General features: G+C 41.9%; 1 protein-coding gene across 1 annotated transcript in view; it reads right to left on the bottom strand.

Annotated features, from left to right (window-relative positions):
* Positions 1-1336: 1336 nt before the first annotated feature.
* PGBD5 (piggyBac transposable element derived 5) overlaps positions 1337-27011 on the bottom strand; it is a 71394-nt gene continuing 45719 nt past the window's right edge. Inside the window, exons 5-8 of the mRNA XM_062573678.1 lie at positions 15929-16111; positions 9722-9917; positions 3125-3230; positions 1337-1532 (exon numbers count right to left, since the gene is read on the bottom strand). Coding sequence (XP_062429662.1) covers positions 1337-1532; positions 3125-3230; positions 9722-9917; positions 15929-16111 — 681 coding nt within the window. The remainder of the gene's footprint in view (positions 1533-3124; positions 3231-9721; positions 9918-15928; positions 16112-27011) is intronic.

Genomic DNA, 27011 nt, shown 5'->3' with positions numbered 1-27011 from the left:
CTCTCACTCTCTCTCTCTCTCCCCCGTTGTTTTCCCAAGTGTTAGCAGCCTTTGGATTCCACCAAGAGCACCCAGCCATGGAATTTCAGCCATGGGCACCGGCTCATGATGATGCTCGTCCTCTGCAGTGTTACTCAGAACAGGCACATTGTTTGGGTTTCCTCTGTTTCACTGAGGTTTAACACGTGGTTGCATCTGGACTTTTTTCTTCTTGTAAAACAAAACGCCTATGCTGTTTTGCTAATCATGTAATCTGCGAAATTACAACTACTGCGTCAAGTCCTGAATTCTAATGAGAAGAATTCCTACAGAAAACCCCGCAGTGTTAATGCAAAACGTACTGCTATTAGTGAATTATTTTCTTCCGGCCAACTGTGTACCAGATGAAGTTCTGAAATGAACTAAAAAAGTCTTGACATTTACAAAAGGAAAAGTTTTTCATAAAAACGTAACAGTCCATTACCTTAGATTTTTAAGCAACATTTAAAATACAGCTGAAATCAAGAAAAAAATAGTATTTGTTATATTCTGATTTCTCACCTGTATGCTGACTGTGGAAGTTAAGATATGAGGCAGTATTACTTCACCTACTGTTTGTTTGTATATAAAATAAGTTTCATCCCATTAAAAAAAAATCAATTTAATGTTTTCACATTTTAAATTCACCGAAGTATTTCGTTTCTCCTAATTTTGCTGTTCTATCTGGGATCCAATTGCCTTACATAATTAAAAAAAAAAAAAATAAAGTCTTTACCAGCTCTTGGCTGCCTGCCTTTAAAAGTTGTGTTTGTCAAGAGGCTTGCTTAAGTGTCTGTAAATCTGAACTGTTTCTTTTAGCATATTGTGAGGACAGCAATGATTCCTTACAAGGTGGTAGGTGCTCTCAACCACAGCCCACAGTATAGACTTACATTGCTTGTCCCAGAGCTGAATAACTCCAACTAAGGAATAGCGTTTTCTGTTATGCCCATGTGGGACTTCTGAGCTATGTCAGCTTATGACAAGCTCTTAGCCCAGGAGGAACTTTACAAGATGACCCTGTTCAACAAATAGTACTGAGAAATGACTAATTTAAGTCCTTTTTGAGTGTACAGATACCCACAGGGCATTCACATATACAATTTTGTGTCAACTTTTCTTGTGGCACTTTCTGTAGGACATGTTTACATCCAGCTGCTACTAGGAACAAAGTTTCCACTTCTCTAGTGACATCACTTGGCATTTTTGGATAAGGACAGCACTGGTGGTATCACAAGTTCCTTGCTTTGTCATTCCAGATGTAATATTTTCTTCTGCTTACCCTCCACCCCCTGCCTGTGCCACAATGAACAACGCATCAATGGGAAGGTGAGGTGTCTTCCAAGCCCAGAAGCTCCTTTACAAGTCTTTCACCGAACTGTGCGCGGCTGTACCTTGTCACATGGTAAGCCTCTGACATTTTGTAGAGGATGTAGGCATTGTTTATAGCGATGCTGATGGCAAACCAGAATACTTGTTGCCAGGTCTTGTTTGGTTTATGAGAAATGAAATACCTGTAAAGTCAAGAGAAAAAAGGGGTGAGGGGGAAAGCATTCAGTCACACATTTTCAGCTGAGAGACAAGAAATAACCCATAGACAAATATTCTGCAGTCCCAAAGACACAAGACTTTCTGCTAAATGCAAGTATTGTCTACAAGAATTTTGTACGATGTATGTGACAGCTGTTTATGGTTGTCTGTTTCTTCATTTTTGGAAATTTCTGAGAGTGCTCCCTTGCTCTTAGAACTAAAACCTCAGCAGCACTATTACCTCTGTATCACCGCAAGTAAGCAAGAGTACCAATATAGACTCGTAGCAACAAACACCCAAACGAAGGGAGCTGCAGGTCTGAATCTCTTCAGATTATAACTAAAAAAAAATAAAAATCTGCAGGCACACTAGGTAACAATTTAGGGAAGACTGCTGATGCTTCTCCTCTCATCTCTCTCTTTTGCAGGCAAAGAATGATTTCTGCTTTTGTCAACAGTAAGTGGGAGGTTGTGGGGGTAGAGTTGGAGTGTGCAGTGCTGGTATGTGGAACATCTCTCTGTAAGACAGAAGAACTAGGAAGGACTGACAAGCTTATATTTAGGTTCTGACTAATTCTAGGACTGCTAGAATCTTCTCCTTAGTCATATGATTTCCCACTTTTCTACTTTCACTTTTTAAATTTAATTCTACTATATCTTTTTTTCTTTATTTCTTCAGATCAGATCCCCAACATTGGTCTCTAGCATCTGCCTCCTCCTTTTTCCATCCTTCTTCTACTGAATTCTTACTGCCTTGCTCAGAACTGACTCAGAGAATCCCTGCTGCTTTGTCCATCTTTTCTCAGTTTCTAGTTCTTTAGATCTTCTGCACTTCATTGCTATTCCCACAACCATGCCGTCCCCATACCTATTCTTACTTGTTTCCTCTTCTCCCTACTACACTAAGAGCTAGCAATGAGGACCCTAGCTGGAATCCAGGAGCCAAAAGATCTACATTCTGCTCTCACAGCTCATCTAGATCAGCACTGCACCCAAAACTGAACATCCTTATCTTCTGGTTCAAGGAGACACAAGTATCACTGGGACAGACAGTCGCCTAAACACCATCTGCTTATAGAAGTGGAGAGCTGAGGTAGCCTGAAAAACTTGTGGGGCAACAAATTTGATGTGGCCAAGAACACTGACCTGCTGGTTCATCTTTCCAACTCTTCTTACAAGTCATTTACAAAATGCTTAGAACGTAGGTCTAGTAACTTTTTTTTCACTGGTGGCTTGGCAGGGAGATCCAAAATAACATTAGCACAGCTTAAGAGATCATTCAGAAGGTGAAAAGCAAGGGGTAAAAAAAATGCAATGCACCTAATGAGAACTACTCATTTGTCTCTCTACTTCTACAGAGATTCTCTGCAGTATGGCTAGCAATGCAACTCTCTTCCTTTTGCAGACCCAGCTTCTGATCTTTGATTTAAACAGGAGTTTGTTAGAGATGAAGTCAGCGAACACAGGATTGGGCTCTCAGCTCAATCTTGGGCTTGCAGCTCAACCTGGAGAACCTCAAACACTCCAGCCATGGGAAAGGAATAAAATAAATACACACATGTATTCACACACTTACTTGCTGTATTTGTCGTCATATTTGCAGATATAGCTAAGGTGAGCAGCAAATGCTTCAACTGCCAATGGGCATGGAATTTCTCTGCTTTTTCTCTTAATTATAACTCCTGCATCAATTGAAAACATAACAGTTTAAAATCTACATGATACAAAGAACAGCTTATGCTCAAGCATGCAATAGCAACAGCCTCTGCTTATCAGCCTAATTTTTGATTCTTGGACCAGCTCTGCTGGGCATAACTTGCTTTCTTTTCTGTTGCAGGGCCAGCTGCCTACTCTTCCCTTTCTGTGGGTTGGTTCCCAGGTGTGCAGTACCTCTGTTAAAGTGACTGTACCACTGCAGTCCATGTCCAATGGCCCCTTTTATTGCACCAATACAGCTACTTAATGCTGAGCAGGTAAATCAGATTTTGCAAGACAGTACGGGATTAGGTGTGTGCACTGCTGTAGGCTCTTACTACATGTCCAGTACAGCTTTTTACACTCTGATGGCAGAGGCTAGTGAAGAATAGCAGTTCCCTTACAGGACGCAAGAGGTCATCTTCTCTGAGGGTAGTGGAGTCTATAGGAACTACTGGAATTAAGATTAAAATTCTGCCTTTGAAAATATCTTGGAAGTAACTGCTGCCAGTTTTGCCGGTTTGCTCCTGCTGCTCTGCCTGAGGTGACAGTAGTGGGCAATTTGAAAGATCCCCAACCACCACACTGCTTCTCTGCACTGAGAAGAAGCCTGTTCACTGCTGAGGGAAGCCAGAGCTCAGACATACTCTTTGACCATTCAAGGGAGCTAAGCACATGTATCTCTCTCTGCCCATGATGTTTCCCATCCTGCCTGGTCAGCTGGCTAGCTTTCAGCTCATCTGAGGTGGGTGAGATAATCCTGCCTGCTGCAAAAAGGCAACAAGTCACCTGCTGCAGACCAGTCTCAGCACAGAAAAAGATCTAGTGCTTACAGCAGGTTCGTCTGAGAACAGGCCCAATTCCCATGCCTGGTGCTTTTTTTGACCCAGCCTTCTCCAACACCACAGCAGTATATATGAGCCCATTGCTCTCCCAAGACATTACGTCAACACTCATTGACCTTCTCTCATCTCCTCTGATCTCCACTATAGCTGTTAACAGACTGCCCCCTTAGGTCTTCTCTACTTTATTCTTCCTATCCTCCATGCTTTCCACATCAAGGGGGAAGCTGCTTGTAGGAGAGACGGATGAACAAAGAAAACTTGTGGTACTTTATTAAACATCCTGTTCCCTAAGTTTTGACTTCATTTCCCTGCAGGGTTTGCTAGTTAGCGCTACAGGCTATGGTCTGTCTCTCGCTCCCAGTCTGTGGTGCATTGCCTAGTGGGGATCTCTGTTTTATCCCCACTCCACCTCCAGCAGAACAATAATATTTTTCTCCTGGTTTCAAGAAGCACAAATTTGGTTGGATCCTTCCTCCAAATTGTTTAAGTACAAATACAATTCTGGGCTTTCCAGAGATATCTCTGAGATATCTCAAGCTTTCAAACTTGCGCATTGCCCTGCTTCTGCAAACTCTTTTACGATCATCCCTAAAATGCATCTCACATTTTGATTACAGACTTCACCATTTCATTCCTTCAGCTGGAAGTCTCCATCCATTATCTCCGTCAAGCCCCCTGTGCTGTCCTAGCTGGCAGGCTCTATTTTGAAGCAAGACAAATGACACATACTAAATGTCCTCTTACATCTGAGCCATGCAGCAATTTATTCGGGGTCTTTAAAGTCAGATTTTTCATGAGTCCAAAAATGTCACCTCTAAATTTTTCAGCTCTCTCCGTTCATTTGTGTGCCTCCCCGCCCCCGCCAATGTGGTGTAAATGTAGCCCAAGGAGAGGAGAAAATACAATTGAATGAATAAATCTTTCATCCTTTCTTTCTTTCTTTCTTTCTTTTTTTTTTTTTTTTTTTTTTTTTTGATCCCTTTGCTGACATAGTTCTAAAACATATCTGGTCAGCAGCATGAAGAAAGAGGGTTGATCAGCATCAGCCTATTGCATTGGTGCTGCAAAATCACTTACTATTCCACCTGGGCATGTCACGAAAGGGTGACTATATTTCTGGTGCCAGGGCTTTATAAAAAATTTCCTACTCTCTTCCCCCCCACACCTCCTTTAGAGAATTTAAATTGAACTTTCCTTTGTTTTCTAATCACAGTCCTTAAAAATGCAGTGTGATGGCAGCTATGTGGGCATCACATACTCCCTCTCATTTTCTGTTATATCCTATGTAGAAGTCTTTTGTTTCAGAAACATAAATAGCTTTATATGCACATTATTTTTATAGCCTGTCCTAGGCTTGTTTTGCAGCCATAGGCCTCCTCTCCCAGGAGGCAACTGCTAGAGCTGGGTAGTGCCTAGCTGCAGGCCTCTGTGGCAAGCAATCCCAAGCAAGCTGACTCACAGCACATCCCATGAGCTATGTCCCCTCCTGGCCCTCCCCCAGTATCGCTCTGTTCCCTTTCCTGGCAGTGCTCCAGGGCAACAGAGTGCTCGCGCTGCAGCCGCTGCCTGCCTTTCCCAGTGGGCTGGAAGCAGTGCAGGCTGCTGGCCACGACACTGCCACAGCCGAACGCATCAGCTTTTGGGGTTTTGTCTTTCTTTTAAAACCTCAGTGCTTGGATTGAGGTGATTAGCTCAGATTTTGGGAGGTTATTTCTAAGTTTCTAACCTATATGCTTGTCAAGCAAAGCTTAGGAAATTTGACTGCAAAGGAGGCAGCAGGCAGACAGAGGCATATACATGTTTTTTTCCATAAACACTTATTTTACACGAATTTTTGATTTTAGGAGCTAAAAATGAAGGCTCAGTAATATCAGCACTTGCATCCATCTTGGCAAGCTCTGATATTTTGTAATGTAATATAAGAAAAGGGGACTTTGCTACAGCTCTGTATCAGAATTGCAGACAGTCAGGATTGTACAAGCTCTAAGAGTCAAAGCATTTACATTAGAGCCCACTGGCCCCATCCCCACTCTTATCATACTTGGACACAACATCCTGAATGAATTCCTACAAAGGACACAGGGAAACTTAAGGTCAAAATCCAAAGCATCTCTCATTACACTTTTAAGCTTCTCTCTCTCTTTTTTTTTTTTTTTTTTTTTTTTTATGTTATGCCTCTTTTCCCAGACTTTCCAGTTCTGGGCCCATCTCTCAATTTTTCAGGAAACTACTTTGTCAGACAGATGATCAATCCTTGCTCCAGTTCCTTCTGGGCTAAGAACCACACAGGGACTTACACACTGTTTTATACAACTGCGACATCTCCACAACATTTACCATCTTTCTTATTCCTGTCGCACGGTCTTTAAGGGGAGAGTGGGAAAGAAAAGGCACAGACATCAAGGAGAAGCTAATAGAGCCCTCTAGGGAAGCTGCAGCCTTAGACACAGGCTACATCAGGAGGCTGTTTTGTGTAACTGACTCCTCATTCTCTTTCTCCACCTCAAGTATTCTCATCTTTACCATTACCTCCTCTCCACTACTCTCTGTGCTCCCCTCTGGTCTCACTTTCTATCTAATCCATACCCCTAACAAGTGTCAAGCCTATTTCCACCTCCTACCACCACAAGTCACCTGTGGGATGTCAGTGTGTCATTTGCAGCTCTTTAGTCCTTACCCTCTGCTTATGTGGCCCAAGCTTCCTTTCCTATCCTTAGCCATTGTCCTTCTAGCTTTTAAGTAGAGCTGGTTGGTGAAGAGCATCTGTGAAAGCTGCGCTGCTTCTCAAAAAGATCCTACTTACAACAATTTTTTGCCAAAGCCTAAGATGCTTGGAAGAAAGCAGCGCAGCTCCCTCACAGCTTGCAAAGGAACGTCTGCTTCCAGGTCTGCAGGCCGCCTAAGCTGTGGGATTTCCAGAGAATTGTGGTGGACTGGGGAACCCTACTTGGCAACCAGGACCCTAGTTCTCCAGCACTAGGGGCCCTGAGATATCCTGGCTCCCTACTGCAAGTCAGAAAGCCCAGGATTTCCCAAGTTTCCCCAAGTAGAATAGCTGCCCACTCCAGCCATCCTTGTGCAAAAAATAGAAAAAACTGTAGTTATGTCTGGAATAAAGTCCTAGAAATTGAAGGAATGCAGGCTCCACATCTAGAGTGGAAAGATAAAATGCACCCATGTTGCACAGGCTAGGAATTCTAGACTAGCTATCACCTGCTTTAGAATAATGGTCATATAAAAAAATACATACACACACACACTTAACTATCTGGGGGTTCTCAGTACCTCTGTAGTAGAGGCAAAAGGGAAAATTCAACTCAAGTTACTGCTAAAAGGAAATTAAAAACCCCATAAAATTTTGTTCTAGGTAGAACATGTACAGATACAATTTTTGCAAGACTAAATGAACAAGACTCATCCCTTGGCATATGAGATGATGTATTATGACACAGTGGTTCAAAACATCCATAATAAATAACATGCTGCATCTAAGAATAGTATTCATAGATCATTTCTGACAAGTGCATTGCCCTCCTGGTGCCTGTAGCTTGGGTGCACTCAAGGTACATGCAAGGTTTACCTTTTCCACTTTCCTTTAAATTGCAATAAATAGCCCATTATTTGTTGCAACCACCTCTGTTCTCACCTTAAGTCTTGTCTTGACTATCTCTTGCCTTTATTTTTGTAGGTATTTTCTTCATGGCCTCCACCACCCCCAACAGCACTTATAATCAACATACAATTCACTGTCAGACAATCCCACTGGCATGTCCCTGTCCAAATACCTTGTATAGCTTTTATTCTAGTTCATCCCTACTTCCTCTCTCCTTGAACACAATTGCTCAGCCTGTCTGTGCTACAGACTTGCCTCAAAGAGCACAGATTCCTCCTCTTCCTCGTTCTCTCTGTCACTTGGAGGAGACTTCTGTGGTCAAGCTTCAAGTTGGCTTAAACTAGCATTGCTGCACTGACTTCAGAGATGCCAGATTAGAGGCAGGCAATCTGGTCTCCTGTCTTCTTACTGAGTCTCCATCTGTTCTCAGATCTTCATAGACACTCTTTTCCCCCCAGTGTAACTCTCTAAAGAGCCAGTCTCAGTCTTCTGCTCTGATTCACTGTGAACTATGTCAGCTGTCCTAGGCAGTATTTGGTGAGCAAAGTATTGGGCAAGTCTTGCCTTCCACACACATAGGTCCTAATCAGTTGACCTTAAACTACCTCACATACACAACACACAATCCTGTCAAAGCTAAGACAAAGCCACGATCATTCATAAGCACAAAATCTCACAACTTCTTGTGCTACTTGCAAAGGAGACTGCCAGCCACACTCACCTCAGGGTCTGCTATTGGCCCATTTTTTTAAAGTGGCAGTTAATAGTGACATCAACATAAAATATATTTTTCTAACTGCCTATAAAGCAGTATTTATGAATTATACCCAAACGCAACGATTTTGTGATAGCATGACACTTAGCAGGACCCCTGGTCCATTCACTGCAGCTGCACACGGGAAACAGCACAAATCCTCACATTAATGCCTTCAATTTAATTCACTCTTAACAGAAGGTCCTGTTAGCACAGCAGAAGTGGAATGCTCCCCATGCTCAAGTCAGACTGCAATCATGCACTAACACTGCTCCAGAGACTGGCTTCAGCAGGATCACCGAAGTGTCATTTTTCCTTCACGTATGTATTTTCAAAGCTTTTTCTCAGATACCAGTTCCTCTGTGTTATCAAACTCAGTCCATGCCTTCAACTTTGCTCCGTTAGCCTATCACATATGTGAGAGTCAGAACATGAGCAAACCAGATGGGTCTGAATTAATAACTTTTCATATAAAGTTTTAGGTAAGTCTCAGGCAGGTTTTTAGGCATTTTCAAATAATACATGCTTTTAGAGATATTCCTCTCTGAATAATAACAATGAAGAGAAACTGAAGTAACATTTTCTTTGAAATAAAAGTTTCAAAGAGTTACCTAGTCATACTGAATCTTACAGAGGTATCCATACCTTCTTAAAAACACTTGTATACTTTTGAAAAGGAAAAGATTTGAGTCATCGTGAAGCTCTCTCCAGTTATTTGTTATGAGTTATCATCTGTTTTGATTCCTTTTCATCAATTGCTAAAATCAATTTAACATACAACAGGAAGTCTTAATCATACTGACTTCTGGCAAAAAGACATTTGCTTGTGACTAGGTTTTTAGTGGATAAATTAATGGTAGGATCTGCTCAGAGTTCTAAGTACATTATGACATTTACTAATATTTCAGTAGCAGCAATCCTACAAGACACTTTGTAAATGTGGCTAGTATAGTGTTACACAAGACCCATCTTCTTCCCTTCTCTGATCATCAGTAAAGATATAATCCTTATACCTGAAAAGATACGGCCTCTACCAGTCCAAGCAAAGGAGGCTGCATTAGCAGTAGGCTTTTAACTTCTGTGTGGGAAAAAATAATAGCCGTAGGAAGACACAAAAAGGAAGTGATCACTACTGCTACCATTTATCCAGGACATTATGATCAAGCTCTTTGTTCAGGCTTATTATCAAACTCAGTGACTCATCTTGCCTTGTCACTTACTTAAAGCATGTGCAGTTTCCAGAGGAGCAGGAGGAATATTGCTTACCTTGTTGAACTGGTGAATAGGCGTTAGTCAGAAAACGGAAGTGCCCTTTATTGTACCAGCAGATCAAGGACATGTTTCCCTTCATTTTTATTCTGTACTGTCCTCTGGACTGGGGAGTTTCAGGGTTGTTCAGCATGGATGGAGGTAGGCCTGTGCAGTCACTCTTCCTGGCACTCAGCAACCCACAGCAGTAAATCTCTGCATGTGAAGAAAAAAACATTCCCTATTAGCAAGCCATTTTATGGATCTAGAAAGCAAGGGCAGCAGAGCAAGCCTGACTGACATGACTAGACAAAGAGCTGTCTTAAAAAGTTCTACTTCGACAGATATGTTGGCCAGCTGGGCTCTTCCTACAATACCTAAGATTTGTGTCCTAAATGAATGTCTCTGATATCCGAGACAAGTGCAGAAAGCCTGTGTCTATTACAAAATGTACTGACACCTCATGTACAGATACAATGTAATAACGAGGAGATGAATTCGGGATGAGTATCTTCCCAACAATTAAATCTATAACCTGTATAATATTTGCCACAAGATGTCTAAAACTAGACTGAAACAAATAAAGGGGAATATACATTATGAAACAACTCAGAATTTATGATCCAAGAAACTCTTCAATGCTTAACTAAGAATAAATTGTAGAGGGTGTAGCGAAGGAGGGAAACTATGACATCTTAGATGTCAACTGAAATAATTTCTCCTACACGATTCTCATGATGCTTTTAATCACAATATAAATAGTGGACAAACTGGTTTCATCTACTGTTTCACCGAGCCATCCAGCCCTCCTTCTTCAGCCAGGCGTTCCTTGCACGGCCAATATCTGGCTTTTTAAGGAAATGATGATGCTAAAGCAATTGAAAACTATTGAAACCACTAGCGGATTTAAGAAATGCATGTGCCAAAAGGATGGAGAAGATGGAAACAAAAAGTTCTTATAAGTTTAGTGAAAATGGGTTTCAGGGAAAGGGGATATAACAAATCAGTGGAGGGAGCAATGATACAGCGATTTGATCCTGCACAGATACTAGAGGTTCCACTTACAGGAGACCAGGCTCAGACTTTGCTGCTCAGAGCTTTTTGGCTTTTCCATAGATGAAAGAGGCAATGGATAAATTCTAATACAACAAAACACATCTCAATGCAGCAAGGTGGGAACAAACAAGATATTGAAACTATGTTATTAATGCCAATGCTTGAACTTGTCATTAGGCCATGAAATAATAATGGTCTACTTCCGTTAGTCCAAGCAAAGCAAATCTTCCTGAGGAAATTAATCAGTCTCAAGGAAAACTGAGATTTTCTTGGTATCCCTTGTTTTTGCATTAACCTACTCTAACAGAGACAATATATGGGCATGCAAGCAAATGACATCTGTGCATGCCATCCATATGGCAGCTGAGGCCTGTGGTAGTTTAAAGCCAACCTGATATCTAAGACTACACGACCAAATTTTATTTACATCATGCTGAATTGTGCACATTAGATAAACAGTCATCTTAAAAGGGGAAATGCTAAGTCAGACTACAATTAATGGCTTTCCCAGAGCATTTACCTGTGTTCTTGGGTTTCTGTTTACATACAATGGTATGAAACCAACCTAACAACTGCATTACTGCATTGGAGCTTCAGAACAGCAACAGTGATCTCCATGATCCCTTCATAAATACTTCTAGCCTCTCCTTTAGCTCAGGCAGTAAGTCCACAGAAAGATTCCAGTAGATGTTTCACTCTTCCTACAGAATAAGGGGAACCATGTCCTCTCTCAGGAACACAACGTAACCTCCCTGCTATATTGCCTCAAAAGGTGTAACAGTGCTGCAAATTTACTAGCATCTCTCATCATGGATGACACCCTTAATGTAGAGAGTTTTTAAAAACCACCTGGTTACTATAGCAATAAAAGCAATAAAAAAGTAGATCTACTTGGCTCAATTTAAATTTTTGCATATAATTAAATCTGGATCATCTGGCATGCTTGCCACATACAGAGGAGTCAGTGGAGCCTGGCTGTCCTCATCTGATCTTCTAAGCTAGGTTGGACAAAAGTAAAGATGAGGAAGTACAGCCCAGTCACTCGAGTTGATTTCTGGGGTCTCTAGGACCTGGAGAGCTAGTGCTGAAGCTTATTTCCACATCTTCATTAGTGTCATTCAAAGAGGCAGTGAGACTCAAGCTAATTCAAGCAAAAGTACACACTCTGCAACCATATAACCTGAGTGCAACACTGGTTTGAGCTAGAGTTGGGGCAACTGTAGGGGGCTACCATGGGAAGGAGAGATGACAGTTTGGGGGGGGGGTCCCCTATCTGCTGGAATTGCAAGATGCTGGGAAGGATGTGTGACTAGGGGTGACCACAGCATGGGCACCCTATGTGATTCCAGCCTGACTAGACACAGTCTGGGCCCACCCCAGCTCTTTTGCAGGACTGATCCTGCTGCTCCTACTGGTACACAAAATGCAATAGGGTCTTTCAAAGAGGTCATACTTTTAAGGGAAACATGAGGCAAGGGGCTTTGGGCATGCTGTCCTCTATAAAAGACAACAGTCTTGCTTAGAAGGGGAAAAAGGAAAGCACACTATGAATGACTGTTCCAGCAAGTAACAATGACAGCTCTCTGCTTGCAGAGCAGATAATTTGGAGCGTTTCAGTGCTGGTTTCCAGTTCTATTCAGAGGCCAGAAAAAGAAATGCTTTATATGTCCCTTAAAAAAGAGGTTTATTCAGGTTTTTGATTTTTAAAAAGATCAAAGTCCGCAGTCTTATTTTCTGAAGTTTTCTCAGCTCTTGATATCTTCAAAGACCTGAGAATCATGTTCACTGATATCCTTTTATATTTCTAGACACATATTTTTTACTGTGGTACAGTGAAGGTGCTACATAGGAAGCTTTCCAAAAAATAACACTGTGTTTTTGCAATAACATAGATATGGGTTTGGGTTAGGAAAAGAAAATGATACTTATGGTCCCACAAAAAATTTCATAGGATCATAGGATTATAGGATAATTCAGGTTGGAAGGGACTTCAGGAGGTCTCTAGTCAAACCCCTGTTGAAAGCAGATTAGCTGTAAGATCCAATCAGGTTGCTCCTGTTGGGTCTTGAAAACCTTCAAGGACGGAGACTGAATGACTTCTCTGGGCAACTGTATTCACACCTTGACTGTCCCTGGTGAAGAAGATTTTTTTCTTGTATCTACTCTGAACTTCTGTTGCATTAACATACCCATTTGCTCCTCACGCTTCCACCATGCACCACTGTGAAGAGCCAGGCTCCATTCTCTCAATAACCTCCTCCTTGGTACTAGGAGGCTGTTACTGGGTCCCCTGAAGCCTTCCCTTCTCCAGGCTGAACAAGTACAGTTTCCTCCTCACCACAGGACATGTGGTCCAGCCCCTGATCAGCCTGATGGCCTTCTGCTGAACTTGCCCTAGTTATCCATGTCTCTTCTGTTTTTGTTCTGGGTTTATTTTTGGGGGGTGTTTTTTTGGAGGCAGGGTATAGCAGGGGCACAAAACTGGATGTGGTGTTCTAGATGCTCTCTTAACAAGTGCTGAATAGGAGGGGTTAATCACTTCCCTTGATCTATGGGCTACACTCCTGTTAATGCAGCTCAGGGTAGTGTTGGCCTTCTTTGCTGTTAGGTCACGTTGTTCATTTTGATGTCTACTAAGACCCCCAGCCCCTTTTGATCAAGAATTTTGAGAGGAACATATACCTTTTTGATTGGTGTCTCTTCCTCTAGATTTTCTAAAATCGCCTTCAATTTCCTTAAATATCAAATTAAGTGCCCAAACAACTAATAGTTCCCCAAATTAGCCTATTTAAATCTCCCTTTTGTCAAGCGTCACAAAAAATAAACATAAAGGAGTTAAGATGAACATCACTTTCTTTTTGTTTTCACTCTCAATGGGATATTTCTCTTTCTTCCACTGATCCAGCTCTAGCCCAGAAATTAACTTTTCTTGAACAGGAAAAGTTAATTTGACACTTTAAGAAGAGAGCCTTAACTTTCATGAGCACCCAAGCATAGATGCTGTCCTCTTCTCCAGGATCTCATGACACTTTTTGGCCACGGTATGTATCTGTTTAGATTTAGTTAGCCAGCCATATACTAAAAGAGCATCAAGGCCATTGCTGAGCGTGGCTGTGATAGAGTAGGAGAGATCTCTCTAAGGAGTCCAGGCTTCCCTGTTGGCTTCTCCCCAAGTGTGCAGCCAATGTAGTGAGATCCCAGCAGGTGCTGGCCATACATTACCTGCTTTGCAGTACAGTCGATACACACCATCTCCTCCAGTGTTCTTACTGACTTTACCACTGCTTGACATCTCTAGCACCTGATCTCTCCCAGTATCTCATAGTCTCTTCAGTTCAACATTCCCTTTCCAAAGCAGCGAATTGTCCATTAGTACCCTGTGGCAAAGGCAGTCTATCCCACGTCGTTGTTAAACAGAAACATTGCTTTCAGGTTCTCCCCAAAATCATCATCTTCCAAGCTATTTTGCAAATGCCAGTAAACATGCCTAATCCATCTCCCTCCTGTTCTCAACCTTAGGAGAAGTGACGGTGTGTATCAGGTCAGAAATTTCATTTTGGAGATAGCTCTTAAATATGACAAACAATCTCATGAAGCCATATAAAATAATATCAATGAAACTGAAATCTCCTCAGTGTGAGGCCTATGAATAGTTTACAGCTGTGAACAATTTGAATTACCTGTAATCAGCAAACATTCAGCTGGTTCAGTAGGCCTGCACCTTTCTCATTGTGGTTACAGACCAACTGAGTCATGCCATACTGTCTCCTTCTTTAGCTGAGCATAAAGAGTGTGACTCAGAAGTCATTTTTTTTTGTCTGACAGTCTTTACTTTTAAACTTGAAATTTAATTACTGGGAGTATGTGGGGTATCCTCTATGTTTTATGATCAGACATTTTGTATCATAGTTTTGCTAGTCTTAAAATATAATAGAGTCAGCCATGAAATCAGTCATTTGCTAAGGAACAGTTTCCAGTCAGAGTAAATCGCCAGTAAATTATAAATATGCTTGACTTCTTTCCCATATGGCTGGTTGTATCATTTGGTAAACTATACCTGCTTCTGTCAGAGTATTCCACTGTATTTTGTGAGTCTCCAGTTTATCTACAATAATTTAGGGGCTAAGTCCTGTACTGCACTCAACAGAGATTGTTCTCAATGCTAGCGCAAACTGAAGTGCAAACTTGAGGGGTTCAGCTAAAGCACTTGTACAACTCAGTAGAATTCTAATTTCAAATGGGAATCAAAATACTGTCTCAGTTCCACATCTTGTCCCCCTAGTTTGGGCCACATTTCGTTAATATAATGCCCCAGATGAGTTTAGTTTTCTTCAATGGAAAGCATGCCAAAAGCAGAACTTATGCTGAAGGGACGTTTGATAGAGAGAATGTCTGGGGCTTATTCTATGCACTAGCAAGAAACTGGCTGATACAGCCACAGTGGCACATTAATGGTCATTCTGCTGGTGAGTGTGCTTCTGCTGGTGTAGAGTTTATGCTTTGCAAACTTAAAAATTGCCCTACTGAGGCATGTTTGTACCAGCAAAAAAGCAAACTATGCTAGGGTTTTTGCAATAACAGATGGCTGTCAGTGAGACATCACATCTTTAACAGATATTAAGCCAAAGACTTCTAAGGCACACCCTTCAAGATTCATCCTATCCCTAGTCTTTCACAACTGGCCCAAAAAATCACAGGCAGGAGATCTCTTGAGAAGCCCCCCAGGCCGTGCAGAAGATTAGACCTCACATTTCTAAGGCAAAGAACAAAAGCAAGAGCCTCAAATACACTTGTAGGTTTACACCTTCAGTCTGAATTTGGAAGATTCACAGAGCATTAATTCAACTTAAAAACACCTCTGCATAGTATTTTTTTCTTGTCTGACTGTCTTTACTTTTAAACTTGAAACTTAATTACTGGGAGTATGTGGGGTATCTTCTATGTTTTATGATCAGACATTTTGTATCATAGCTTTGCTAGTCTTAAAATATAATAGAGTCAGCCATGAAATCAATGAAATTTTAAGGAATGAGACCTTTTCTAGAGGTGACTGATCTATCTATACAAGGAATTGAAATCGCAGCAAAGCCTTTCAGGAGTAGTCTGAATTCAGTAGCAGGAGGCTCATAGGTCTTTCAGCATCAAAATCCAGTGAGTCACCAGATACACACCTTGCTTCTCAAATTCTTCAAAGAGATTCAGGCTGGTAATGCTAGGGCCAGTGAAGACGATGTAGTTCTTTCCAGATGCGTTCTGACAAAGGCTTTTGGCCACCATACTGTGGAGCTGTGGTTTGTTCTTCAAAGCATCCAGCCCGTCAGCACCACTCCCTTCCTTGAGATGGACATAAATCTTAAATGAGAAACAGGAAGAAAAACCAGAAGGTTACAAGGAACCTGGAGGGAGCAGATGCAATTGTCACACAACCGCCTGACTCAGCTGGAGACAAACTAAGGATTAAGAAAGCAGATACATTTTAAAACCTGCTACTATTTAAAAACCTCTTTGAAGGGGCTGTTGCTTTAAAACTATCACAGGTTAGCTGGCACAGCTACAGATAAACACAGGGTCCTTTGCCTCAGCTAAAGAGCTTCCTGAGGTGGTTGTCACTGTGGTGCAGTTGGAAGATTGTTTACTTGGCAGTAAAAAAATCTCAAGTCATAACTGAAATTATGTGCTATACTGAATCTGCATATTCTTTATTGCTGCCAGCCAAAGGGCTGCGTGTAAACTTCATTTCCAAAGCAAGGTCTCTACAAGATGACCAGAAGGAAATGGTCCATTAGCTTTACTGCAGTAATGTTCAGATTTATTTCTGCTGGCAGTAGCCATTAGGCTGTGATGTAAACACGGGTGCAACCCTATAAATGAGGAGCCAGCAATACACATACTTAACCAGCCAGAACATCCTAATCAGGCTCTCCAGGCACAGCACTAATTCTTAGCTCCTTTTCTTAGATCATGATTTGGAGACACCACCAAAACAGATTGAACCAGGAAGCAGGGTACAGTGCAATATGCTGCTTTTCAGAGTTAAATGCCTGGCTCCTTCGTATCTGGCTGCAGTAGCTTTAGCATGTATCCTGCCACGGGGCAGCCCACATCACTCTTACAATTAGAGAGCTGTCACCCTTAGCCATACACAACATGCCTGTTTGTGCTGGAGAGCAGGAACATTTACCCCTTAGTTATGTGACTACAATTAACTGAACACAGCAGAGCTAGCATACATGTACCAATTGAAGCTAAGCTGCTCCTTTACTCCTCCAAGTGAGCCCTCTTATGCCTCGCCATGCAGAGGGAAAAAGCACATACCCTTTCTGTGGATAGAAGCCTGCCATTTTCTTTCACTGACAGTATTTTACAAGTATAACTTTCACGGAAGCTGAATATCTACTAAAGATCAACTGGGCACCTCACCTGACTGAGCACTCTTGACCTTAGAGTCAGTAGAAATATCCCACTGGCAAAAGAAATGAGAAGATGCAAACTCTGTATTCAGTCCCTAAAATAGTTTGTAATTCCATAGGGCTCATGAATATTTAAATACACACTCTCAAAGGCAAATTTTCTGAAACATTTACCCAGATATGCCTTTGTGACTTTGGCTCCAAAATACTCAAATCAGAGGAAAATCTTAAATTTGCCAAGGCATTGAGGGACAGGCAAAAGAAATTCTGTCTCATTTTTCGCAGTGATGCATCCACGAGCTTTTCCTAAACTTGCTTGAGACATCAGCCATCCAGAATATACAGCACAGCTTTCCAGTGCTTTGGCATCCATTTCTCTTACCAGCAGACTCCTTCATAAAGGAAACTTCATCACAATGCCCAGAAAATAAAAATGCTAGCATGTTTGCAGTGGCGCTCTCAGGAATTTATGATATCTCAATGATCTTAGAGGTGAACAAAAATCAATTAAACCAGTTTCTCCCTGTTTTTAGATGGTGTATCTCCCAGCACTGGTATTTGAGACATACTAATGTAATGTTCCCTAGTTATTCATCCATCATGGAACCAGACTCCAGAGGAGTATGTTATGTATGAAACCTCTGAGAGATGAGACAAAATTAATGTGCTAAAGAACACAGTTGGTGCAAGGATAGGATACATATTAACTTCAGAAAAGAAAGCCTTGTTTTAAAAGAAAACCTTAAATAAACATTTCAAAAACCATTCTGTTTTGGATAAAAATAATCTCCAGATGAAGACAAAGGCAGGAATGCTGTAGACTCTCTAACAATGCTCTACTCAATTTTGAGAGCTGTCAAATTTTCACTTCCACCGATGTTAAGCTTATAAGGACTAGCTAATTACAGTAAGTCATTTAGGTTGTTAATTGGGGCTCAAAAGAGCAGCTTAGCAGTGGAATGCACACAAAAAGCAGATTGTTCCAAAGGTAACAGCAGAGATATTGCATTATTTTCGGCATCAAAGGTTACTAGTGGGGCAGCATGGAGACCCTAGATCAAGCCCCATCTATGGACAAAGCAGTGAAAACACAAAGGATGCAGACAGATTAGTTTTGACCTTGGGCTAGCAGATGAGTTGAAAACAAAGTAGTCATCTCTGGATCTAGGCAAGGGTCCAACAACCCTTCCCCTGTTGCAGCACATCTTAGCCATTCAAGAGTGTCTCTTACTAGGTGCTCACTTGGTGTTCCCTGCAGAGTATTACCCAAGGTATAAGACAGTCTGCCAGTGCTGTTGGTAGGCTAATTGGTTCCTCACCATGCACTGGTTTGGGTCTGCAAGCCACTACTTTAAAGAGCATACTCACCATGCAACTGTCCACTGATGTATCAATACTTTCACATCAGGATAATCCTTATGCCATAGGCTTTGCTAGCAGAATTCTCTGTGCACCTGGGGCATCTGTCACTCTCCTTTTGTCCTCCTCTCTCATTCAAGGATCCCTGTAACAGCCACCTTGTGATTCTCAGGCTCCCTTGCTCTGTCTTTCAGCCAAACATCCATGTCCACTATTGAACCTGCCCTATTTCTGCTTCCCCCTGTGTTAACATCCCCTCCTTGGGCATTTCTTTGCCTATACAAGCACAACTCTTGTTCCTGGCACAATTATTTCTTGTTTTGGAGAAGGATTATTCAAAGCTTTAGCATGTTCAGTTCTACAGGCAAGATAGGTGACGGCACCACAATGTTGGAAAGCATTAAGGCCTCTGTAAAACAGCAGCTGTGTACAGACATTTGGCAAAGGCACAGCTTTGAATACCCTTGCAAGTGGTCATGATCCCATATGGCCCTTATTTTCCTTCTCCCCCTTCTGTAATCCAATTTTTTTCAGTTCTACTTCAAATCTTTAATATCATGCCTGTTGAAGCCTACAGTATTCCCTCACATTCTGTAATTCATAATTCAAATGTGTATTTAGCAGCTAACCAGTCTGCAGACAGAATGCATAATTGTCATGAATTGACTTCATAGGCACAGTCAGAAGTTTCTCCCTCAAAAATGCTGGTTAATTCATTCACCAGAGCTACTGATTTGCCTTGTATCAGCATTAGAGCTTTGTGCCTTTTCCAACAGCAAAACAACAACACCAGCCCTAGAACTGCTGCAGGACAACAGATGGAGATGTTGGCAACAACATGCACTGCTTCTGAGAGTGACAGTCAGAGCAACATTTCTCGAATATCTGCAGAGGTCACAGTTACTGATGTTACAGTCATGTGGCTTCTAGTGGTTATCAATCCATTCGATCTACAACACCAAATGGGATTTTCTAAAGATGTGACATCATTTGTCTTATGAGGCAACTACAGGGTAAAGCCCTTTACCGTGCAGTGCCAGAAGAGGGAGGAAGCTTTTTCTAGTCATCCCTCAATTCTTCTTATCTTACCAGCATGCCTATGCATTCAGTTCTCCATCTTTCTATCTGGTGCAGCCCTACTTCTTTTTATCCGATCCATTTTAATCCTTTATGCATAATACAAGCTCTCTTTCCACTCCTTTTAACTCATCCCTCAAACCACCCTCTTTTCTGCCTTCACTCTCCATGCAGTATCCTATCAGTCTCTTCCCCCTAAAAACCTGACAATAAGAAAGGACTTTCACTCTCTGGCTCACCTTTGCCTTCCCTTCCACTGCAACTGCTTCTGCCTCCTTTCAGCACAAATGTGGAATCAATACACCTGATGGCAGAGCAACATGCTATTCGTAAAGACTGTGCTGAGCTCTCACAAAACAAGAAAAACAAATAGTGTAAACCATTCTGGAAAGGCCAGTTTACCTACATTGCAGCAATGAGAAAAGACATCACAGTTCTAAACAGGAGATTCCATATGCTGACAGATGACAGTCAATTTAATCTCTCATTCAGAACCTCAAAACAAGCATATTTGGCTACAGGGACAGACTGCTAGAGAAAGCTACCAGAGAAAGGAAGATCAGTAACACAGAAATCAGTGCTGCTTAAGGTCTCAGAGTAGACATTAATGCTACAAGCCAACAGGGTTTTCTTGTTTTGTGCTGGCATCTATGGAAAAATCATGTGGCGGGTTCATAAGGTCTTGCTATGAATTGGGGTAAAAAATCAGCAGTTAGGAACAAAAGCTCTACCTTGACTGCACATTTAAGAATGCCCTAGAAACTAAAATATTGGTGATTCTGTTCATGTTCAAAGCTCAGATGGCAAATTGAAAGCACTTGTGAATAGCACATCCCTAATACTCTGCATTCATACATAATTGAAGCACCCCAGGGTACAATTCTCAAGCAAAATAGATGACATTTGGAAGAAAAAAAGAGGGGTAGTAATAAACAGAAGGAAGTTTTTGAAGGCTACATTGTGCAAAATATCTAAAATCGGGCAGACCCTAAACAACTGCAAAACAGAGGCCAAGTTTTTAAGATGATGCAGCTACGAAGGAAACAAATAATGGTATAGTCATATTTTTTGGATCTTGAACAGCTATTGAGAAAAAAAACCTTTTTTTCTATAGACTTCACAGCCAAATACTCAATTGCTCATTCTGCCTCACTCTCCAGATCCTACCTCACTGTTTCTCACTAAACCCCGTGTTTCTGTTACTATCATTCTGGGAGACCCTCCCCTCCAATCTCATCCCATCCCTTTTTAATACCCTCTTCTCAGCCACTTCCTAGGTCTAGCTCTTCCTCAGCAACCATTGACACCACTCACCGTGGTCTTCTTGAGATCGGGTCTTTCCATTAATTCTATCCTCTCCTTATTTTCTTCCTACTTCTCTAAAGTCTACTGCAAAACAAGTATTCAAAGGACATGCAGCTTGCCCATTCTGTTCACAAGCAGCTCTTGAGGTTCCCTGCAAAGTGTTTTCCTCGGTCCTCCTCTCTTCTCCCTCTGCCTCCTATTCCAAATGATTCAATCCATGGTAATACACAGATCTAGCTAACATCTCTGTGCTGAGGAATAACAAACTCCTATTTCTGGTGCATATGTTCTTCAAAGTTTCTAACAAGATATTGCTGAGACTGGCAGAGAGAAACTGCTAGATACATTAGTTGACACTTCAAGCCCAATATGACTAAAAATAAAGCTCTTTGTTTCCTTTTCATCAACACCCTTCGTCCATATAATTTCTTCATCATTGAGGACACTACAATTGTTTACGGCAAACCTACAACTTGGGCAACATCATATGCAGATTACTCTCCCTAGCTTCTCTGAGGCCAGCTACATTTAAGTCAGGTAGATTTATTATGCATTACACCTCTAAGATACAGCTTTTCCTACTCATTCACATCCCTAAGAACCACCTGGCTCTCATCTCAATTATTGCAACCGTTCTTTCCTTTGGCCTTGCTTAGGTGTATCTTGATACCAGACAGTGCACTGCCTCAGAGAACATTTGCCTATTTGCTTTGACTGTTTCAGCTTTCCATCAGTTCCGCTTCTTTACAGCATCAAATGGAAGTTGGCATGGAAAATGGAAACCAGCCTTCATAGTTGAGCCCTCCCTGATCAGCTCTTCCTTTACGTTTTCATACAGAATCACAGAATGGTTGAGGTTGGAAGGGACCTCCGGAGATCATCTAAGCCAACCCGCCCTGCTCAGGCAGGGTCACCTAGAACATGTTAGACAGGACAGCATCTAGGTGGGTTTTGAATATCTCCAGAAAAGGAGACTCCACAACCTCTCTGGGAAACCTCGGCCAGTGCTCTATCACTCTCAGTAAAGAAGTTCTTCCTCATATTCAGGTGGAATTTCCTATGCTTCAGTTTGTGCCAGTTGCCTCATGTCCTGTCATTGGGTACCACTGAAAAGAGTCCAGCCCCATCCCCTTGACACCCTCCCTTCAGGTATTTATAGACACTGATAAGATCCCCTCAGTCTTCTCTTCTCCAGGATAAACAGGCCCAGCTCTCGCAGCCTTTCCTAATAAGAGAGATGCTCCAGTCCCCTAACCATCCAGCGTAGCCCTACACTGGACTCTCTCCAGTAGTTCCATGTCTCGCTTGTACTGGGGAGCCCAGAACCGGACACAGTACTCCAGATGTGAGTATGTGTTCAGTATACTTACTCCTATGTTTGTCCTATGACAACAGTCACCCAGCTACTGCTGCCAAACAAGGCCATTTTTATTTATTGCTATGGTGCTCTTCTCCTGCATGGTTGGAAACAACTGCTAGCCTCTGCAAAGCTCTTTCCTTTTGCTCTTCAATATCCTTCTTAGCAAGGATGCAACCCTCCTACAACTCAATTGCTAAGCTATGCATTGGTACCACCACCCTCTTAACATTGCTCCACCAGGCTCCCTCACTGCAACTGTCAGCCCAGCACAGGTCCATGATCTGAGACCTCACTCTGGTACCACACAGTTGCACAATCTTGGCTCCGTTTTACTGAGCAAATTACTGTTGAGCTGCAAAAAGGTATATAACTGAGGGATACAAAATAAGAAAAGTATCAGTCAGTGATTAACAGTTACACCACAGTTAGAAGTGGTGCAACTGTTGACAGGATAATAGCAGCTTAAGAAGAAAAATATTTGCATAAGGAGGTATAAAACCTTAAGAAAAATCAGAAGATGCCAATTCAGTAACATCAAGGATCTAGCTCATTTCCAAGGAGCAACATGACTGACTGGCCTGTGTAGGCTCACTGGGAGCAGCAAGTATATAAGTGCTTAGTGTTTTAGTCCTGTCTACTGTATGTATTATCCAATAAATAATGCTGCATATGTTCTGCGTGAAGTCTGGGCATGCTGAAAGATGCCTAAATGGAAGTGACTCACTGAGGGAGGCTTATGCCTCCATCTTGCATTTACATGATAAACTTGATAGGTAAGGGATTATCTTCTTGTTCTGTATTTATACAGCACCTAGCACAAAGAGATTTGATCTGTGGGTGGAGTTCCTATGGCAATGCATTAAGTAAGGAAGTAAGGAGGCTCTCTTGCTTTCACCCTCCTTCAGGCAGAGTTGCATGTAGCGAGAACAGCTGCAAAAAGAAAAAGAGTATCATACTGACCATGTAACTGTGAATAGCATCAGTAAAACCCCAAGTACGACAGACTGGAACTAAACAATAACCCCCACTCTCACCTAAAAACAGACACTGGAACTACCTGCAAACACTGCTAGAGATCTCTGCATTTGGGTTACATTTCAATGTTTGCTCTTCCGATACATCCAGAAACAAAATAGGATTTTAAATTCTAGAGAAATGAATTGGGCCGGCCCACTCACCACACATCTGGAAAAGCCACCTTTCCATTTAACATTGACAAGCAAGAGAATTACTGGCTTTCAATTCAGATCTGAGATTTTCAGATGCTAACAGTAGAGATCTACATGATTAAACAGCCAGAGCCAGTTGGGGGGGTCAAAGGAAGAAAGCAGACAGGATTTTCTAAGCAACAATGACTGAGGACCAAAGGTAATCAGATTTCTTGGGACCCTCTCCCAGCCAAAGCCTGACCTTGAGAATCTGCTCAGAAGAGCACACTGCACCTGTGCACTCCAGATGCAACTGTTTTACCAACAGTGAAATTATCTGGGCACTCTTTAAAGAAACTCATAGACTCAGACTAATCTCCAAACAGAATGTAAACAGGCTGAAACAAAAATATTTCTGAGTAACTTTATTAAACAAATACACAGATAGCTAGCTCTTCTGCAACTCTGACCTTGAAAACCACACTCACCCCAGGCTTTTTTCCCCCTCCCTTTCCTCTTTTCAAAGGGCATGGATAAAATCAATTAGAGTTTAACAAGCGACTGAACGCACTTATGTGACATGCTGTGAAATTATAAATTCTTCAGGGCACCTCCTCAGATTCTCTTAATTCTGATAATAGGGGACTCTGGAAATAAGTGCTTACTGTGTAAAATCACTAAGGTTATTAAGTTGAGATAATTGTACTTATCCTGTAAGTAATCAAGAATGGACTACAGCATTTATTACAAAAGTGTAATGTTTACATTGTTTTCTTGTTTGCTACAACTGAGAGATATTCTAAGAAATCAAGACATTCTGCAGTTGAAAAAGCAACAGAAGGCAGCAGTTGAGACACTGCAGTTTGAGACAAGTGAGCTGAGGTTTATTTCTCAGCTCTGCCACTGATCTGTGGTGTGACCTCAGGCAACTTGCTTTTACTGAGACTGCAGCTCCTCAGCGAGAGAGTCATCTTTTATGCTCTCATTTGGGGGCAACCCTGATCTATGTGGCATTCCTTAAATGCTGCTATAATACAAGCTGTTGATAGGTCAGTAATGTGGGAAGACTAGAGCTGCAGGGACACAATTCTTTTTCTTAATCTCTTCTGACTCATCTCTTCTTCGGGGTAAGTAGAAAAAGGTGAAAACTCAGATTCAGTCCCAGCAAAAGAATCTAAAGGATACCATAAATCCAAGAGAGATGCTTAACAGAAACATCAGTGAAAATTAAATACATTCTTGCTAGAACTTTCTGCCAATGAACAAATCCAAGTGTAGAGGCCACATAGTTGGTGGGGAGGGAGGGTTGGGAGGGAGGCGAAGAGGATGGCCCAGAATAGCCTCAGAGAACAGATTTAATCCCAAGGAATAGGAAATGATACACACATCCATAAAGTCATCTCTTCTCCTCCTCTGCTATGATGTCAAGATTTTTTAAGTGAATAATTAGTTTGATGAGCTAATTCCATTACTGCCTATCATGGCAATTAATATTGCCTGACTCCGCACTGCTGTCTACAATCTATTGCCTTTCATTTTGTTGATTAACGACTCTGGGTGAGGACCATCTTTTGGTTTGTGTCTGTGCAGAGGGGCTATGGTCCAGAACTAGGCACTGTAGGATACCTAGTCTTGCCTGACTTTGTGTGGGATTCTGAGCAAGCCACCAGCCCTTTATGCTCCTTCCTCCATCTGTAAAATGACCAGAAAACATTTTTGTCCGGGAGATGTTATGCATGGACATATTATCACTTATTATCAGTTATTCGTGGCTATGTTCATTCCTTGCGAGTCACACACGAGAACAAAAGCAAAAGCATGATACGTCCTGTCAGAATAAAACAGCTAACCCTGACTATTTGGGAACTTTCAGCAGTTTTTCGTAAGTTCTAGTGCTATATCTAGAATGAAAAAAGAGACCTACAAATCACTTTTATGCACATCTTTTAAAAGCAAGTGCTCCAGACTTTTTGGGAGAAAAAAAGAGAAATATAACTGGCACACCTAGAGTTTTGATTTAAAGAGGATGATGGACGATGATGGAAAGAAAAAACCCGATTTCTAAGCTACTATAGCCATTTAAACAGCAATCGGGATATTAAAGTACCAATTAGAAAAATATCTTAGTGGCAGTACGTACGTAGAGAAATACAGTGGATGATCAGCTTATTGTCTGAGCTTGTACTCCGATCTATAAAGATGGGCCTGTTTAGCCTGTAGAAGAGAAGACTCAGAATGGATTTTATCAGTGTATACAAATACCTTAATGGAGGATGTCAAGGGGATGGGGCCGAACTCTTTTTCAGTGATGCCCAGCAACAGGACACGAGGCAATGGGCACAAACTGAAACACAGGAAGTTCCACCTGAATATGAGGAAGAACTTCTTTCCTGTGAAGGAGACAGAGCACTGGAACAAGTTGTCAAGAGATGCTGTGGAGTCTCCTTCTCTGGAGATATTCAAAACCCACCTGGATGCTGTCCTGTCTAACATGTCCTAGGTGACCCTGCTGAAGCAGGCGTGTTGGCCTAGATGATCTCCGGAGGTCCCTTCCAACCTCAACTATTCTGTGATACGAGTTGTCCTAACAACCCAACCTAAGTGCTAACGCCACCAAATGTAGCATTCTCAAGGGAAACAAATATAATCAGTCTGCCTACAAAAAAGCCACTATGGGAGTGTAGCTGTGTAGTGCTTTCTAGATCGGGTTCCCCCAGCACCTTACAAATCCCAAATACTTCTGTATTAGTTATGGAGGAAGAGTTAATATCGTGAAAAACTAGCTATTGTTTGTGTAAGAGACTTCTCTCCCTCATATCTACCTTCCCCTATCTTAGTACTAAGCTGATTTCAAACCACTTGAGCATTTTTTGCCTTGCAGTGCCAAAGGAATCTCACCTGCTGCTGCTGGTAGTGCGGGTCTCTGCCTTGGGAGCAGAGGCAATGGCACTGCCTGGCTTCTGCTACTATGAAGAATGTGACCTTGGCATGGAGCGCAGCAGCAGCAGCCAGAAGAGTTTGCATGGCCACAGATGAGGAGACACTACAACCCTGAGATTACAGATACTGAAATCAAATTCCTGAGGTGAGATGCCCACAGCCACACAGCAGATGTGTGGCAGGGGTAGGAATTCACTAGAGCTCTCACTTTCAAGCAATGTGTTTTGAAGAAAGAGGGAGCTTTCAGCCAGCAGGTGGGTTGCTGAGTTTATTTCAGTGTTATTTTCTCTGTATAATATACCAACATAAACTGCTCTGCTTAACTGAAAAGGGTAGCGAAGAATGCAAAAAGGATGATCAAGTAAGAGAGCTGTGAGTGACTGCAGTTTCCCCAGCACTGAATGTTTGGGAGCAAGGAACAGTCCCAAAGCTAGTTCAAGGTTTCCCAGCAAAATCAACTTTTGCTGCTTTATAAATGAAGGGTCCTGGCATGGTGGGGTGGGCTTCTGTTATGGAAAGGAGAAAAGCAAGGAGAAGATGGAACAGGGAGGGAGATTCAAGGCACTAAAAGTTGAGCTTGCTGTTCTTATTGTACTAGAGAGCAAGAAATGAGATTACCCCAAGTCTTCACTTGCAGCAGCAGTTGTTGCCAC

The sequence above is a fragment of the Rhea pennata genome, chromosome 3, assembly GCF_028389875.1.
Source record: "Rhea pennata isolate bPtePen1 chromosome 3, bPtePen1.pri, whole genome shotgun sequence".
Lineage (NCBI taxonomy): Eukaryota > Metazoa > Chordata > Aves > Rheiformes > Rheidae > Rhea > Rhea pennata.
The sequence above is the reverse complement of the archived record's forward strand: the minus strand, read 5'-3'. Positions and strand labels throughout refer to the sequence as shown.